This window comes from Erinaceus europaeus, chromosome 5 (assembly GCF_950295315.1).
Source record: "Erinaceus europaeus chromosome 5, mEriEur2.1, whole genome shotgun sequence".
In the NCBI taxonomy this organism is placed as follows: Eukaryota; Metazoa; Chordata; class Mammalia; order Eulipotyphla; family Erinaceidae; genus Erinaceus; species Erinaceus europaeus.
Window position 1 is genome coordinate 112,340,134 of NC_080166.1, and position 18,927 is coordinate 112,359,060.

The 18,927-nt window shown below is 35.0% G+C and overlaps 1 protein-coding gene across 12 annotated transcripts in view; it reads left to right on the plus strand.

The window, feature by feature from the left end:
- MYCBP2 (MYC binding protein 2) overlaps positions 1-18,927 on the plus strand; it is a 238,289-nt gene that overhangs the window by 115,751 nt on the left and 103,611 nt on the right. For all 12 annotated transcript variants that reach the window (XM_060191609.1, XM_060191610.1, XM_060191613.1 and 9 more), the window contains 10 exons: positions 621-813; positions 1,250-1,524; positions 5,204-5,425; positions 8,659-8,850; positions 8,958-9,164; positions 10,358-10,489; positions 12,645-12,823; positions 15,029-15,171; positions 17,334-17,434; positions 18,338-18,556. In XM_060191609.1, coding sequence (XP_060047592.1) covers positions 621-813; positions 1,250-1,524; positions 5,204-5,425; positions 8,659-8,850; positions 8,958-9,164; positions 10,358-10,489; positions 12,645-12,823; positions 15,029-15,171; positions 17,334-17,434; positions 18,338-18,556 — 1,863 coding nt within the window. The remainder of the gene's footprint in view (positions 1-620; positions 814-1,249; positions 1,525-5,203; positions 5,426-8,658; positions 8,851-8,957; positions 9,165-10,357; positions 10,490-12,644; positions 12,824-15,028; positions 15,172-17,333; positions 17,435-18,337; positions 18,557-18,927) is intronic.

The following is an 18,927-nucleotide window of genomic DNA, read 5'->3' on the forward strand; positions in this document are numbered from 1 at the left end:
AAAAATGAAACAACTAGAAACATAGAATGTCCACAACCCTAAGCATGTATTCTTTAATTAAAAAAAAATTTTAAAAACATGGGTTATTTAGCATTACTACTGATTTTTCTCTACTATCTTACTTATAATAATTGATAGAATTTGCATTATAAATTTTAATATGGGCATACAACATGTTTGATAATATCACTGATATATAATAATACAGCACTATATTAACATTTTTGAGGTACTGTTTTTGCTTACTTACATTTTGCTAGACTGATAGAGTTTAATTTTCTTTTTAAAGTAATATGGAATTATAGTGTTTTTCATTTTACATGATAAACTATATGTTAGTGATGGGAAAATTTTAAATATACTTTTAAATACAATAAATATACAACTGTTTTATCTTTTTTGTAAAACTTTAGATATAACCCCCCATGATAGTTTATTGAATGAATTATAAGAATATTGCTTGACCTCTTAAAACTTAAATCAAACAGCTACAGTAAGCTCAAAGAACAACAAAAAAATAACAGAATATAAAGTGTTAAAATTAAATGTCATCATTCCATTTGATTCAATATATGGTTCTATTTGAACTAATTGGTTTTTCTTTTCATATTCTGGATTAGGAATGTTTTGAGTCATTGTTGAGTATTCTTCACTGGAGCTGGACCACTTTAGTCTTAGGAGTTGAAGAACTTAGAGGACTAAAAGGATTCCAATTCACAGCTACACTTCTAGATTTAGAGAGACTGCGTTTTGTGGGTACCTGTTGTCTGAGATTATTGCGTGTCTATACTTGTGAAATTTACCCAGTATCAGGTATGTATGCTAGACTTTTTAAATGGCATCAGGGTAAAAATACTTTACATTGAAAGGGTTATATAGGAAAACTAAGAGCTTAATATCCACCACTGCCTTTATGTATTTATTATAAAGCAAAAATGTTTTACTTAATTATTCTGATTATAAAAAGTTACGTTAGACTGAAATTAAATGTACTAGTACAGTGTTATTTTGAACAAATTCTGTGAAATATTTATCTAGCATGGATTTAAATGCTCAAGGAAGTTGGTGTTATGTTGCATTTAGATTTTGAAAATAAATAATTTCAGATTGCATTTAATATTAAAATTATTTCATTTCTAGGTCATGAGTACTTATCTGTATAGGAAATTGCCTAAATTTTAGTGTATTTTTCACACATACTTATTGTCTTTTTTTTTTTTTAATTAACAATCTTTTTGTTCCCATAAAGCCTCAGGAAAAGCAGTTGTAGAAGAAACTAGCAAATTAGCAGAATGTATTGGAAAAACCAGAACTTTGCTAAGAAAAATTTTATCAGAAGGAGTTGATCATTGCATGGTGAAGTTGGATAATGATCCTCAAGGATATCTCAGTCAACCTTTGAGTCTCTTAGAAGCTGTACTTCAGGAGTGTCATAACACCTTTACTGCCTGTTTTCACTCTTTCTACCCTACTCCTGCCTTACAGTGGGCTTGCCTTTGTGATCTGCTCAATTGTTTGGATCAGGTAACAAGTTTGTTAAGCATTAGTTGAAAATATAATACATTAATACACTAAGAAAACAAATTACAGTTGCTTTAATCTTTATAACTTTTAGAAAGGTAAATTAAGAAATGAGTTTGATATATGTGACTTAATTATCAAAGTTTAAAAAGTTGTTTACCATTTCATAGATATAAAATTTACCTAGAAAGTTAGTTAAGAACAGCCACTCAAAAAGCTGAATGAACTTGCTTCAAACATTGTTCATTCATTCATAAGGAATCCATGTCTTCATAAATGTAATCTTAAATTCCTGAGTCAAAAAACTAATAGAACTAAACTAAGAAGGGGGTCGGGATGGTAGCACAATGGGTTAAGCCCACATGGCTCAAAGCACAAGGACTGGCAGAAGGATCCAGGTTCAAGCCCCGGGTCCCCACCTGCAGGGGAGTCGTTTCACAGGTGGTGAAGCAGGTCTGCAAGTGTCTGTCTTTCTCTCCCCCTTCCTGCCTTCTTCTCCTCTCACTATTTCTCACTGTCCTATCCAACAACAATGATATCAATAACAATGATAATAATAACCACAACAGTGGTAAAACAACCAGGGTAACAAAAGGAAAAAAAAAAAGAACTAAAGGAAGAAATAGACAAATTTACACGAATAGTTCAGAACTCTTACTATTTAGTAGAAAAGCTAAAACAAACAAACAAAAAAAAAATCAGCTGGGTTTTGTCGCTCCTGGTTGAGCACATGTTACAATGTGTAAGGACCTGGGTTGAAGCTCCTTGTCGAACTGCAGTGGAAAAGCTTTGCCAGTGGTGAAGGAGTATTGCAGGTGTCTCTCTCTGTCTCTCTTTCTGCCATCCTCTTCTCTCTCTGGTATTCTCTATATAATAAGTACGTAAACATGAAAAATTGTAAATCAGTTGGGATTAGGAGATTTATGTAACACTATCATTCTTCTCGATTTCTCTAGCATTTGTGAATTAAAATGTGCAGTTGCAGTGTACGTGTTCCTTTTTTTCTTTATACCATTTATGTAAAGTCTACAAAATTGTGCAATGACAGTGGTTATCAGAATGAAAATTTTAGAATTTAATATACACCTTAAGAAACAAATACAGACATTGGTTTTACTGGCTAACAGTGAAACCTAGGAAAAATTTTTAAGTGTAGAAAGATAGACTCATGTGTTTTTAGGAGAAAAAGTCATTTTAGTAAATCCGAACATAATAAAATAACATTCTTAATCTTCTCAATTTATTGTTACTTTAAGATTCCCTATTTAAATATTATGAAAATATAATTCATAGGAAGTAATTTTTTATTCGTTATTTAATAATGATCAACAAGATTGTGGGATAAGACAGATATAGTTCCCACCACCAGTTCCCAATTCTTTATCCCTCTGGGAGTATGGACCAGAGATCTTTATGGAGAGCAGAAGGTGGGAGGTCTTGCTTCTGTAATTGCTTCTCCACTGAACATGGGAGTTGACATGTTGATCCATACCCCCAGTGTATTTTTTTTTTATTTTTCCCTGGTGGGGTAGGGCTCTGGGGAGGTGGGGTTCCAGGATATATTGGTGAGGTCATCTGCCTAGTGATGTCAGTTGGCATCTGCAACTTGGTGGCTGAAAAGATTAAGATATAAAGATATGAAGCAGAACAATGTAATAATAATGAACCTAAAGGTATAGCAGATGAAATTTGGCATCTTTATGTTGGAAGGAGCTAGGAAATGTATTTTAGCTATATTCCAATGAGCCCGTGACTTTACTAATTTCTGCCTGGATCCCACAGATAACATGCAGGTGGAATAGAAGTACTGTCTGGGAAGATAGTGTCAGAGTTGGGAATAGGACTGGAAAGAATCAGGGCAGAGAGTAGCTCCCAAGTGTGGGAAAGTATATAAATACCATTAACTGTAGGCCCCATCAGTGTGACCCAGGGACTGTGTCTACTCATATTAAATATGTAAGAAAAAATAATATAAGTTCTTTACAATTATTTGAGAAAATGAGTCCTAGATTACTGTAGAATATAGTATAAGGATATTTCACAACTTACTATATAAGTTAGATTTGTAGTTACTAATACTACTCAAAATAGATGCAAAAAGATTTGAATGATGTTATTTAATCACAACTAACATAAAATGAAACAACTGTGCTTTATCTTAGAAATGTTAATGTTAGTTACATATTTAAGATAAACAGTTCACAATATTAAACTGAATACAGAAGGAAAATTTTGATATCTCAGAGAAGACATATCTGTCAAAATTAAGACTTATTTAGTGCTGAAAGTTTTTAGCTAGCCAGTATTAAGAAAAAATCACTCTGATAAAGATTATCTTCAGAACAAAACTAGAGTGGACATTATAATTAAAGCTAAAACTGTGGTTCCTCAAAGTTCAGAAGCAAGGCAGGAATATCTGTTCTCACCACATCTACTCATTATGCTGTCATTTCTGGCACCCCTCATTTCCCTTGACTGTCATTATTGGGATATGCTAGCCTAGTTGAAAGGTATACCAACGGTGACATCTAAGTATGCTGCCTTTTTACTCTTTTAAACTATTTACAGTATAAATTTGTTTTTATTGGCATTTCTTTTACTTACTCTCAACAGGTTTTAATAGCACACTAAGATATCATTGACTTATACACTTGTTGGACAGTAGCTTCTTAGAATATACTCATTTTTATTTTTTTAATTTATTTAAGAAAGGAGGCATTTACAAAACTCATATAACCAACACTAAGCTCTTAAGCACCAGTTAGCTATTTCCCTTCTTCCTACCCCAGATAACTAACCTTCTTTCTCCTCATCTATGAATTTTACTATTTTTAGATAGCTCATAAAAGTGGAATTTTGCAGTATTTATCTTTTGGTGTCTAATTTATTTCATTTAACATTATGTCATCCATGTTTACCTGTGCTATGTAGCAAGGTGTTATATATTGTGCCATTCAGATTTTTCTTGGTTTAAGATTATTGCCAGAGCAACTTCATAATTTATTCATTGATTCAATTCACCCAATCTGATTTCTTTTGCTTTCTGCTATAAAACAGGCTAATCACTTTAGTGAAGATTATTTTAATATATAGAATGTTACTTTTCATGCAACCTGAATTCATAGCACAGTGTTTGATGTATATGCTCTTTCATGAATTAGGATAGCCTTTTTTGATAAGTTTTTAATAATTTGTCATAAATTTTTGCAAGTGTACTAATTTTTGTGAATATACTGTGCATATAAAGAAATTAGTAATATGACTTTAGTAAAATGTTAGTTTTTGCTACATCAGTTTTATAGTAGCATGGAATTAAAATTTTAGTAATTTACTAGTATAATAGTCTCAGTACTTGTTGGAAATACCTCACATATATAGTAACTGGTATATTTCTGAATGTCTTGTGAATAGTGATAAGATGATGATTCTGAGAATATGTAATTATTTATGTATTATTCACTTATTGGAGGTTAGAAGATTGATTTTTATTCATCATTATACTGGATCATTATTTGCATAATTGCTGTTAAAAGTTTTGACTTATTGTTTCCCTGTAGGAAGGCAAAATACAAAGTACTAGAAATTTTGGTGTGATTTAAATTTAACTTTTATAATAATATATAGAACTTGGATTATGTTGATACAATGTTTCCTTAATTGGTGAATATTTTATTTTTGAAAGGATATTCAAGAAGCAAACTTCAAAACGTCTAGTAGCAGGCTCCTTGCAGCTGTTATGTCAGCTCTGTGTCACACTTCTGTTAAGTTGACTTCTATATTTCCTATTGCGTATGATGGAGAAGTACTGCTGCGATCAATTGCTAAACAAGTCAGCACAGAGAATGACTCTACACTAGTACATCGTTTCCCTCTTTTGGTCTCACATATGGAAAAACTCAGCCAGGTAGGTCTTCTTCTGAAAAAAAAAGTATCTTTATTTGCTCATTCATCTTCATGCTGATTCTTCTATGGCAGGAAGTATATTTAGCAAATAATCAAGTGTTTCACAGAGAGAACTAAAATTAAGGGAGGAAATTACTTTATGTATGAACTAGTCATCTTTATATGGTGATTTTATATATATATATATTTTATATTTATTTTTATTTATTCCCTTTTGTTGCCCTTGTTTTATTGTTGTAGTTATTATTGTTGTCATTGTTGTTGGATAGGACAGAGAGAAATGGAGAGGGGAGGGGGAAGACAGAGAGAGGGAGAGAAAGATAGACACCTGCAGACCTGTTTCACCACTTGTGAAGTGACACCCCTACAGGTGGGGAGCCAGGGCTTAAACCAGGATCCTTATGTGGGTCCTTGTGCTTAGCGCCACCTGCGCTTAACCCGCTGCGCTACAGCCCGACTCCCTATTTGGTGATTTTTTAAAGAACCATAGCCTATGAAAAGTTGGGAGAATTATGCTATGGCTTTAGTGAGCCATTTGGAAAGAAGTTGTAGAGATTAGAACAATCTTAAGATATTTTAATAAAACTTTTTAGATTGCTAAGGTATAATTTTAGGGAAATACATAATTTTATAAAGATTTTCATTTACATTTTGAAATATGAATCAAAATATTGTAAAGCAACAATCATAGGACACATTCTTTAATGACTTTTTAGTTTATCAGTAAGCTAAGAAAATTAATTTTTAAAATGTTTTATAACTATATATTTTTAAATATTTTATTTATTTGCTATTTATTGCATAGAGACAGATATTGACAGGGAAGCAGAAGAAAGACATTTGCAGCACTGTTTTGCCTGTCATAAGGCTTTCCTCCTGCAGGTTGGGACTGGGACCTTGAACTTGGGACTTTGCATATTGTAACATGAGCACTCTAGTGGTTGCACCACTGTCTGCCCCCACCCCCAACTTAATTTAAATATACATGATGATGAAAATAAAATTTTTAAATGTTTTAACTATTTATTTGATAGAAATAGATGGGAAGGTGGAGATTAAGAAGGAGAAAGAGAGGTAGCCATAGTACTACTTCACTGCTTGTGAAGCTTTCCCCCTGCAGGTCAGGAATGGGTACTAGAATGAGTCCTTGTGCATGGCTGCTCTCATCAACTTCTGGGTGCACCACAACTTAGCCCCCAAATCAATTTTCAGAAGCATTAAGAGGGAATAGAAAATAAAATAGTTATCCAAAGTATTATACTATATCAATATTCTCTTCACTGGATCAAAATAAAACTATAAGAAAATTTCTGTGGCATATAGAAATAAAAAAAAATAACAGAACAGTAAGAAAATTTACAGAATTAGTATAATACCAAGAAATAATAAAAATAATATGAGAGGGAGTTTAGAGAATAAACCAGCAAGGGGATCATTTTAGCCTTACTTTTATTTAAATGTGAATGAAAGTTCTTTTGAGGTATTATATGTCTATAGAAAATACAGAAAAGATCATTTATTTTTCTTTTATAAGTCATATGCTAATGAATCTGAGGAACTGTAAACTTAAAAATGATTTGTGGGTTTATGTAGGCATTCTAAGTATGACTCTTTGAATCTTTCATCAGTTACATATTTCCTATTTACTGGGGTTTCAAATAAGTACTGACACAAAAATTAAATGATAAATGCAAATCTTAATTGAGGCCTGTAAATTGACATATTTCTATAGGATAAATTTTCAATTCAATATTATATGCAATGGAATATTTGGAGAGCATATTTTAATTCAGTAGGAATTGGGTAAGGGGGGTCGGGCGGTGGCGCAGTGGGTTAAGCGCATGTGGCGCAAAGCGCAGGGACCAGCGGAAGGATCCCAGTTCGAGCCCCCGGCTCCCCACCTGCAGGGGAGTCGCTTCACAGGCGGTGAAGCAGGTCTGCAGGTGTCTATCTTTCTCTCCCCTTCTTTGTCTTCCCCTCCTCTCTCCATTTCTCTCTGTCCTATCCAACAACGAATTGCGTCAACAAGGGCAATAATAATAGTAACCACAACGAAGCTACAACCAGGGCAACAAAAGGGGGAAAAAAATGGCCTCCAGGAGCGGTGGATTCATGGTGCAGGCACCGAGCCCAGCAATAACCCTGGAGGAGGAAAAAAAAAAAAAGGAATTGGGTAAGAAGAGAAAGAAACCCAAGACTTTTAAATTTTCATTGTTGACTGAAATAATTGAATTTTAATATATCAAAAGAATATGGCTCACTAGTAAAAAAAAATAACTTAGATTTAATAGTAAGACAAGTGGTTTTCCACTAAACAGCATATGTACATTACAACTTTGAAAAAGGAAAGTACATTTTGTTTAAATTTAGAGGAGAAAAAATTATCTCCAAGTGAGATTTTTTTCAGTTGAAGATTATATATATATTATGAAAGCCATAGAGAATGATGAAGTTTAATTTGTTTTCCTCTTTGGTTCAAAAGTACATTCACTTACAATATATGATTTCGTTTGTGTGGTATAAAGATAAACCAAGCAGGTGAATTAAATAAAGCAATAACTTTATTTTAGATAGAAGAAATAGAGATTGAGAGGGAAGGGGTGATAGAGGAGGAGATAGACATCTATAGCACTCCTTCACCCACACATGAAGTATCTCCTCTGCAGGTTGGGACCTGGGGCTTGAACCTAGATCCTTGCTCATTGAAATTTGTGTGCTTTACCAATTGCTTCACCAACTAGCCCCTCAATAACTGACTTGGATATAAAACCAGTCAGTGGTTACCATAGTAGAAGTATGGAGGGTGTATGTAAGATCCCAAGAAATAACACATACTGATTTTCATTTCTACACAGTTGAAATCTATGTAATATAATGCAGTTTACTTTGATGAAATAAAACTGACACATACTTCAAAGAAAAACATATTAAACAGAAAATTTTCCTGTTATAGATTATTATTAAAAGGTTAAAGATGAATAAGTAAAAATTACTGAATACTAATAAACATACTTTGCAAGTATATGGTACCTTGTGACATGCAGAGAGTAGATCCAGAAAAGAACTTCTAAGTGAAAAGTAGATTATAGTGATTCCATATCCAACCAGATTAACTTATAGACATAAGCTCAAGCCTGTATTTTAAGGTCTTCTAGACAGATAAGATTTTGTAACTGTGTACACACAGGAGGAAAAATAAAGCATATCTTGAAACTTTCTTTTCATATATTGTAGAGTGAAGAGAACATCTCGGGAATGACTAGCTTCCGTGAAGTTCTGGAGAAAATGCTGGTTATTGTTGTGCTCCCTGTCAGGAACAGCCTGAGGAGAGAGAATGAGCTCTTCTCCTCCCACCTGGTTTCTAACACTTGTGGATTACTGGCCAGTATTGTCAGTGAATTAACAGCATCAGCCCTCGGATCTGAGGTAATGAGTTAGATTTTGGATTGCTTAACAAACACAAATTTAACTTTTCCTCAATATATATACTTTGGGTTTGTAGAAACTCATTTTAATCTCTCTGTTGTTAACAGGTTGATGGACTTAACTCTCTTCACTCTGTAAAAGCCAGTGCTAATAGGTTCACAAAAACAAGCCAAGGAAGAAGTTGGAACACTGGAAATGGGTCCCCTGATGCAATTTGTTTTTCTGTAGACAAACCTGGAATAGTCGTTGTTGGTTTCTCTGTCTATGGAGGAGGTGGAATTCATGAGTATGAATTAGAGGTATTGGTTGATGATGTAAGTATTACTCTTACATTGTTCATCTTGTAGTATGTATTAGTTATCAGGATTTATCATCATAGTAGGATAGTTCAAACCTTGAGAGGCTAGAACAACTATCATAGATGGCCAATATCCATTAAAATCAAAGAAAGCTATTCTGTGTTTACTTGTGTAGCCATCTTGCATTGTTCATTCCTGATACAATTTACACTTTCAGGTAAATTTTTATTATAGAGTCAGAGAGATAGTCTAGTGGTGGCCTACAGGACTGGTATGTGAGAGCTCCTAGGCTCCATCTACAGTGCCACCAACAGCAGAGCTGAGTGATGCTTGCTGGAAGGAAGGGAGGGAAGGAAGAAGCAAGCTAGCTTATATGTCAATTATATTATTAATACTGTGACTAAAATTTTGTACAGTTTTATTTTGGTTATTTATCAATAATCAAAGGCAGTATTTATAATAAATTTATTACAGAATGCTAATGAATGATTCTTAATATAGTGTTGAAGGCGGTTGAAATACAAGGATAATTTGCTTAAATTGTCATGCATATGACCCAGGTTCAAACCCTGACACCACATAGGGGATCCTAAGGCAACAGGAACCTTTGGTGCTTTGGTATCTCTCTTTCTCTATCACTCTGCATTATCACTATGTGGGTGAAAAAGTGACCTCTGGAATGGTGACAGCTTATATGTGTTAGGCTTAGTTTCACCAAAAATAAAATTAATATATATAAATGAAAATAATATTGATGGACTTATTGATTGATGTATATGTTTATCTTGATGTATATTCCCTTAAATTATTTAAAATATGAATTTTCATCCAATTTTATTACAATGGGAGAGAAAGGTGGCATGTAAATCATTTTCTAATAAATAACAACTAATCTGTTGATTCTTGATTTTCATAAAATTAAATTATTTTTCTGCTTTGTTAGCCTTTAAAATTTGATACAGTAATCTTGTTATGAAGAAGTAGAAATCATTTTACAATATCAGATGAGGAAAGGCCTTTATATGAGCTGGATTAGATTCCTTGGAACACCAGTGAATAAAATATCAAGAATTTTTTGTGTGGAGAACTGCTTATGGCTAGTTTTATTGAAAGGACCTAAGCTTCTTAAAATATCACTAATTTTAATTCAAAATTGTTCATATAGTAAAAATTAGTGTATGTTAACTTAAGCTTTTTGTTTTAATTAGAGTGAACATGCTGGAGATTCAACTCATTCTCATAGATGGACATCTCTGGAACTTGTCAAAGGAACCTATACAACAGATGATTCACCCAGTGACATAGCTGAGATTAGACTGGACAAAGTTGTTCCCTTAAAGGTAATTTTAGCAATGTTTCTTCTGTAAGATGCATTCTATATTTGACTTACAAATAATGAAATCTACCCTTTTGTGATACTTTAAATATTTGAAGAGTAGCTACTGTGTTCCTGGTACTATACTATGTTATCTATTTTATTTTATTTTTATATTTTTGCTGTTGTTGTTGCTGGGACTCAAAGAGAGCTTTGAATGAAGCTGCAGGTGGGGACCAGGGTTTAGAACCTGAGTCCTTGTGCCCTGTAATGTGTGTGCTTAACCAGGTGCACCACCACCTGGCCCATAGACAGATTTTTCTTATAAATTTTCCTCCATGTTAATATGCCTATTTCTGACTCTGAATGAAAGTTTCTTCTTTTTTTTTTCTTTTTAATTTTTTAAATTTATAAAATGGAGATATTGACAAGACCATGGGATAAGAGGGGTACAATTCCACACAATTCCCACTACCAGAACTCCCTATCCCATCCCATCCCCACCCGCCTCCTTGAAAGCTTTCCTATTCTTTATCCCTCTGGGAATATGAACCCAGGATCACTATGGGTGCAGAAAGTGGAAGGTCTGGCTTCTCTGATTGCTTCCCTGATGAACACATGGGTGTTGGTAGATCGAGCCGTACTCCCAGCCTGATGTCTTTCCCTAGTGGGGCAGAGTTCTGGGATGGTGGGGCTCCAGAACACATTGGTGGGTTCCTATGCCCAGGGAAGTCCGGTTGGCATCACGGTAGCATCTGAAACCTGGTGACTGAAAATGTTAACATATAAGCAGAACAAATTGTTGACTAGTCCTGAATCTAAAGGCAAGAATATTGCAGATGAAGATTTGGGGTCTCCATTTTGGAAAAACCTAGTAGGTCTATTTTAGGTATATTCCAAGCAGCCCATGACTTTCCTAGTTTTTGTCTGAGTCTTGACAACTAACATGAAGGTGGACCCAAGGTATTTTCTGGGGAGAGGGTGTCATAGTTGGAAAAAGAACTAGAAAGCTGGATCAGGGAAGAGAGTAGCTCCCAAATATGGGGAAAGTGTATAAATATTGTTGACTATAAACCCCATCTATTTGAACTGGGGCCCATATTCAGCACAGGAGCCTGTGTAACCTCTGCATCCCTGTAGGTCTGAGCTCACATTCTGTGGTCATGGCTAGGAATAATCCCAGGTTGTACTAATTTCAGGACCCATCTTCCTTGAGTGGTAGAGTTTGTTGCCCAACCTCCCTTCGGAGAATGGAACATTCTACCATTGTTGCACATTGAAAGTTTCTTCTTCTATCTATATAAGTGACTCAATGTTCTTTTCAATTTTTAAAATTATTTTAAAAGTTAAAAATCATCAATCTAAGATAAAGCTCATCAGCTAGGGCAGGCGCCATGCCTTGCTTTGGGCCCAGATTTAAACCCTGGCACCACATGGGAGGTGCTGTTATTGTGCTTCTGTTATATCTGAATGCAAAACTAGGTGGGATCAGTGCATTCAGTCTGTCATGCATTCAGTCTGTCAGAACTCCTAAAAAATTACAAGTTAAAACCATCAAAGTATATTATACTTTTACAAACCTTTATTATAGCTAATTGTTATTACTGTTCAGACTGACTTTCTGAGATCCGGACAAAGTCAGAGTGAAAGAGGGGAAGGTACAGCAATGAAGCTTCATCTGATGTGGTGGAGCCAGGGCTTTTCTTGGGTCATTGGCATGGCAAAGCAGAACCCTACCCAGACAAGCTGTTTTACCAACCCACAGCTAATAGCCACAGCTAATAGTCTTTCTGCTGTGACTAAAAGGAGGAGGTAGAGTCATACTGCCTATAGTTAAATCCTCGTTCCATCACTATGTAACTTTAGGTTAAGTTACTTAAATTTTCTGTCCCGTAGATCCCTCCCCTCAACCATAAAACATGGGTAATAGTGATACTTTCCTTATGAGCTCATCTTAATTATTAATTTGATTTAACTCACACAAAATACTTAAGAGTTTATTGAATTAATAAGCTTTAGAATTATACTGTTCAATTTGTTAAACATTACTAAACCAAACTGATTATGAATATGCTATAAAATTCAAATTTCTTTCCCATTTTATTGCTAGAGTTCTTTATTTGTATAACTTCTATACATTATTAATTAATATAACCATGCTATGCATCTTTACTGCTAAGGAAAATGTTAAGTACGCTGTGCGCTTGAGGAACTATGGAAGCCGTACAGCCAATGGAGATGGAGGAATGACCACAGTTCAGTGCCCTGATGGTGTGATATTCACATTTAGTACATGCAGCTTGAGTAGTAATGGCACAAACCAAACTAGAGGACAAATTCCACAGATACTGTACTATAGGTAAGTACACACATGCGCGCACACACACACACACACACACACACACACACACACATTTATATACATATAGAGTTATGGGAACTGTTCTAAAGTAGTAGAATTTATTAGCAAGCCTAAAAATGCTTAATAGATAGTTAAGCTATATAGTATATCTTCATTGTAATTCATGTACAGTGGTGTCATTTTAATACATAAATTTGATGTTTTTTTAAAGGTAACTGCTCTCAAAAGTTTTTATCATAAACTCTTAACAGTTTGGAATTTTTATATACTGGTCTCATGTACTGTCTTATTTTAATAAAAGTTTGTGGCTTTCAATTTCAAATCAAAATCCAGATTTTAGAAATACATGGATTTACTCATTTATTTTCAGTGGAAAATACTAAAAGGCAGACTAGTAGATAGTTTTCAATGTGTGAGACCTCAGGTTTGCGCCCTGGCATGTTAGCATTATTATGACATCCAATAGGAAACTCCATTGAATGTCTCCCCTTCTCTGTTTCTGCCTCTCTGTTTTTCTGTGAATTATAAAAAATAAAAATTGTTGGCCCGCAGTGTTGATGTTATGCATGTACAAGGTGCTGGCACTGGAAAAAAAAAGTGGTTAAATCTACTCTACCCAAGTAGTAGTATTGCTTTGATCTTACTCACCAGTCTATAGAATTTTTCCTTAGCTAGAGACAGAGAGGTAGGTAGAAAAAGAGGGTGAGTAAAAGGGAGAGAGGGAGGGAGAGAACGAAGGATGGGGAGACATAGAGACAGTACAGCACTGAAGCTTCCTTCAGTGTGGTAGGGGATTGACTTGAGCTTGGTTACACACATGACAAAGCAGCACACTATCTAAGCGATCTGTCTTTCTGGCCCACTCCAGAATATTTTGGTGCTCTTTAATTTTGTATGTGCCCAACCTAGTTTCTACAACCTTAGACTGTATATTGCTGTATTTCTCAGAGTATTTAAAAGAAAATACTGCTCTTTAAGTAAGACACGATAATAATTCTGAGTTAAATTTTGAGGATGCATTTCTTACCATGTTTGAATTTCCTTTTAACATTATAACTAGAATCTTAGGTAGTATCAGTTACTGTTAATTTCTCTCCATCTACATTTATAGCCAAGAATCCTGTAATCATTCTCGACTACTCTTTCATACTTCTTCTCTAGTTCTTCAACAAGTTCTGGAAGTTCTACCTTAAAATTACCTAGCCAGTGATTCGTAGCTACGTCCTTATCACCCCAATGATTAATAATGTAGTCCAAACTACTATAACCTCTACCTGGATAAATGTAGTAATCTCAAAGCTGTTCTCCCTCCTTTTGCTGTTCTCCTGCTACATTCAATTTTCTGCTGTAGAGGAGAGAGATCTCATCAAAATGTGAATATTTTCACATTCTGCCCTTGCTTTAAGTCCTCTTATGCCTTCCTTTTCCAACATGATATCTCTTGTTGTTTTTCCTACTCAGTTACCTTTCATTCTTTTCCTTTTATTCCAGTTACACCTGCCTTAATTTTATTCTATGAACTCTCCAATTTTGTTTCTGTTAGAACCATCACATTACTGTCTTTTTTCCCTGATTAGTTTCCCATGGTTTTTTTTTTTTTAAATAAAATTATAACAAAAAAGGATTTTAAGAGAAGTCAGTAATATCCAATAATTGCTTTTCATCATTCTAAAAAATTTTACATTAGAATCAGCAAGCTGTTCCATCTGGATAGTGTACTTTCTTTGTTATGTGCAGGCCCCATTTCAAGTCCTGCGCCAGCAACACTAGAATAGCTTCAGTACTATTACATCTTCCCCTCTTTCTCTCTGTGTTTTTCTGTCTGAATAAGCTGAACTTGAGTGGTGGAACCTTGATAATGGCCAAAAACTTCTGTGTGTGATAGAGTGTAAAAAATATGGCTGATCTAAATTGAATGCATGAGGCCAGAGAGATGTTCACAGATAGGGTGCATGCCTTGCTCTGCATGGGGCCCATGTTCAAGACTCTTATCTCAATTCTACTTGATCTTGATCTTATTTGAACTAATTTTAATTGCTTACCCCACTGTATTTTCTTCAAATCCTGCCCCTTTAAAATGAACTTTAAATGGGAATGTTTGCTCTAGATATGGCTCTTAGAGATAGATCATGTTTTGCCTACCATGTGAAATTATCTTATGTTATTATGCTATGAAATTATCTTATGCTGTTCATGTTACAGGAGTGAATTTGATGGAGACTTACAATCCCAGCTTTTGAGTAAAGCCAACGAAGAAGATAAAAACTGCAGCAGAGCTCTCTCTGTGGTAAGCACTGTCGTTCGAGCTGCAAAAGACCTCTTGCACAGAGCTCTTGCTGTGGATGGTAAGACATTTAATTTCTTTATAGTAGATGGTTTTTATTCTCTGAATTCTACATAGTTACTGTGGAAGAACTATCTTGTTGAATCTTGGAACGTTTTACTTAATATTTATCAACATATACACATGCAAGCATCTTTTCATATGTATGTGTGTATGTATAGTCAGAACCTTTTTTATTTTCCTACTCTAAGGTTGCCTTTTTCATTCAGATAAAGAGAGAGAAAAGGGGAAGATATTATTGGCACTAGAGCTTCCCCTAATAGCAACACAACTTCCTGTGTGGTGCTGAGACTGTGTGCATGATAAGATGAACTATCTGGCCCCAAGCATTCATTTTTGGAGCCTCTTTATTCTCTATAATCTAATGCAGAATTTTGTATAGTGTTAAAAAGCAGTTGTTGGGTATTGTTTTCTTGATTAACCCATTAAGTAAATGTCTTGATAAAACCCCTGCCACCAACCTCCCAACTCATTCTCAGTCTCTATAAAAAAGAAAAGAAGAGAAAAGAGCAGAGAAGAAGAGAAATGAAAAGAAAAATAAAGACCTCTGGGAGTGGTGTGTTTATCATGTAGGCACTGATCCCAGCAATAATCCTGGTAGCAAGTAGGGAAGAAAGAAAGAAGAGAGAGAGGGAGGGAGGGAGGGAGGGAGGGAGGGAGGATGGAAGGAAGGAAGGAAGGAAGGAAAGAAAAGGAAATATAAATGCATGTAATATAGCTAAGTAATAGTCATTTTTTGAAGTGATTAATATGTGTAGGATTTTTTTCTCAGTGCGTTACAGATAGTAACTCACTTAACCTTCACAATATTCAATGAGAGAAGTGCTATAATTATTTTCTGTTACAGAGCGAGTGTAGTAACTTGATGGACACAGAGATACAGTTCTGATGTAACAAAGAGCTTCAGTGGTGCCAAGAATAGTGGTTTAAAATGCAACCCTCAACGACCCTGGGTCCATGCTCCCAGAGGGCTAGAGAATGGGAAAGCTATCATGGGAGGGGGTGGGTTCTGGGGATTGGGTGGTGGGAATTGTGTGGAGTTGTACCCCTCCTACCTTATGTTTTTGTTCATTAATCCTTTCTTAAATAAAAAATTTAAAAAAATAAAATTATGCCTGTTGCAGAAGGTAGAAGGTCTGGCTTCTGTAATTGCTTCTCCGCTGAACATGGGCGTTGACTGGTCGGTCCATACTCCCAGTCTGCCTCTCTCTTTCCCTAGTAAGGTGTGTCTCTGGGGAAGCTGAGCTCCAGGACACATTGGTGGGGTCTTCAATCCAGGGAAGCCTGGCCAGCATCCTGGTGGCATCTGGAACCTGGTGATTGAAAAGAGAGTTAACATATGAAGCCAAACAATTTGTTGAGCAATCATGGATCCCAAGCTTGGATTAGTGGAGAGGAAGTGTTAGGGAGGTACTCACTGCAAACTCTAGTGTACTTCTGCTTTCAGGTATATATTTTACAGTAGTTTATGGATACGTGTGAACATAAGCTCTCTCTCACAGAAACTGGTGTATATCTAGGTTATGGGACTTTGTTAGAAAGTGAACTACCTGAGATGAAATTAGAGTGTACTATAAAAGGAAAGGTCTCACCCGGGTAATGAAGCTGAAGGGTTGTCATTCCACACGTGAAGTCTCTGGACACAGTCTGACCTTCTGCAACCCTCAACGACCCTGGGTCCATGCTCCCAGAGGGCTAGAGAATGGGAAAGCTATCATGGGAGGAGGTGGGTTATGGAGATTGGGTAGTGGGAATTGTGTGGAGTTGTACCCCTCCTACCTTATGTTTTTGTTCATTAATCCTTTCTTAAATAAAAAATTAAAAAAAAAATTCAGCTAATAACACACACAAAAAAAATTATGCCTGTTATTCTAACTTTTAACCCAGGTTCTGTCATTTTTTATTGGTATATGATTTTTGAGTAAAGTACCTAAATACTTGGTGGCTTTTGCCTGTTAAAAAAAAATGAGGATAATTGAAACTTCCTTATCGTGGTGACTAACTGAATTGGTAAATGTAAACAAAGCTCTTAGGGTACTGCTGTGTCCTTTATAAGTTCTGAGTCAATGTCAACTTTAATTGCTGAAGAACCGTATATAAAATTAGCGTAGTATATTACACTGAAGTTTCCTCCTAACTATAATTTTAATGCCTTTTTTTTAGCTGATGACATTCCAGAACTGCTTAGCTCTTCCAGTCTATTTTCCATGCTGCTTCCCCTTATTATAGCCTACATAGGACCAGTAGCTGCTGCTATACCCAAGGTATGTAATTTAATTCTATAATGTTGAGTACTTTTTAAAACATCAGATTTTAGACTTTATAGATTTTTTTAAAAAAATATTGTTTTGGGGGCTGGGCAGTGGCTCACTTGGTTAAGCACATATATTATCATGTGCATGGACCTGGGTTAGAGCCCCTACTCTCCACCTGCAGGGGTACGCTTCACATTAGTAAAGCAGGTCTGCAGGTGTCTGTCTTTCTCTCTCCTTCTCTGTCTCCCCCTCCTCTCTCAAATTCTCTCTGTCTGATCAAATAAAGTAGGAAAAAAAGAAAAAGGAAAAATGGTCACTGGGAGCAGTGAATTTGCAGTGCTAGCACTGCATCCCAGTGATAACCCTGGTGACATGTAGCAGAGATAGATATGTTAAATGATAGTAATTATTAAACCTTTATATTCTTGGTCTTTTATATTAGTTGACTATTTATTGGCTTTATGTTGAAATATTTGAATTTTTCAGAAATCAATGTGTAAAGAGAGATAATTGTTTTTTGAAAATATGAGCTCTGGTGTCAAATATTCTGTATTTTGAATACAAATGATAATCTAAGAGTTTAAGTATTTTAAATAGATAAATAGTAAAATGAAAGAACTTTTTAAAATCATTGTTGATATAAAATACGTAGTAGATCATAGGCAACAAAAACGGCAAAGGTGTTTAAACATAGTAAGTTATTTTCATATAATTTTAAGAACATTTGAGATAAATATTCACTCCCCATAGAACAAATTTCTCTTTGAATGAAAACATAGAAGAAACTCTTGATGAAGAGACTCAATAATAAGGATAACCAACAGTCTTAATTATTTTAGAAGAACTTTCACATGATCTCATTTAATGTTTTTTTTTTTTTGCCTTCTTTATTTCATTTTTTTTAAATACTAGGTGGCTGTAGAAGTCTTTGGTCTTGTCCAGCAGTTGCTTCCCTCAGTTGCCATTCTGAATCAGAAGTATGCACCCCCTGCATTCAATCCTAATCAGTCAACTGATAGTACCACAGGAAACCAACCTGAACAAGGCCTTTCTGCCTGTACAACCTCTAATCACTATGCCGTAATAGAGAGTGAGCATCCCTATAAACCTGCATGTGTGATGCACTACAAGGTGGGCACTGAGTCCTAGGGAGCATTTAAGTTTAAAACATGGCTTGATATTTTATAGTGATGTCTTAATGGATACTTTGCCTTTGTTCAGAAATGTATTGTATTATAATGATTATATAGAGAATCTGCAAATGGTTAAGTGTTGTCAGTTACACAAAAGATTTTAGGATGAAATTTCTACTATATAGTAATTAGGTGTACTGTTGTAGGATGTATAGAGTATAGGTTTATACAGTTTATGAGATTTTTTTTTTCATGTCTCTTTACAAGTCCAGTGCAAAATACTAACTGTAGAGTATATAGTAGTAGTAGGTTTAAGTATCTAAAATTAAAAATTATATTCTTTAATGTTATTTATGCCATAGCCTGAGA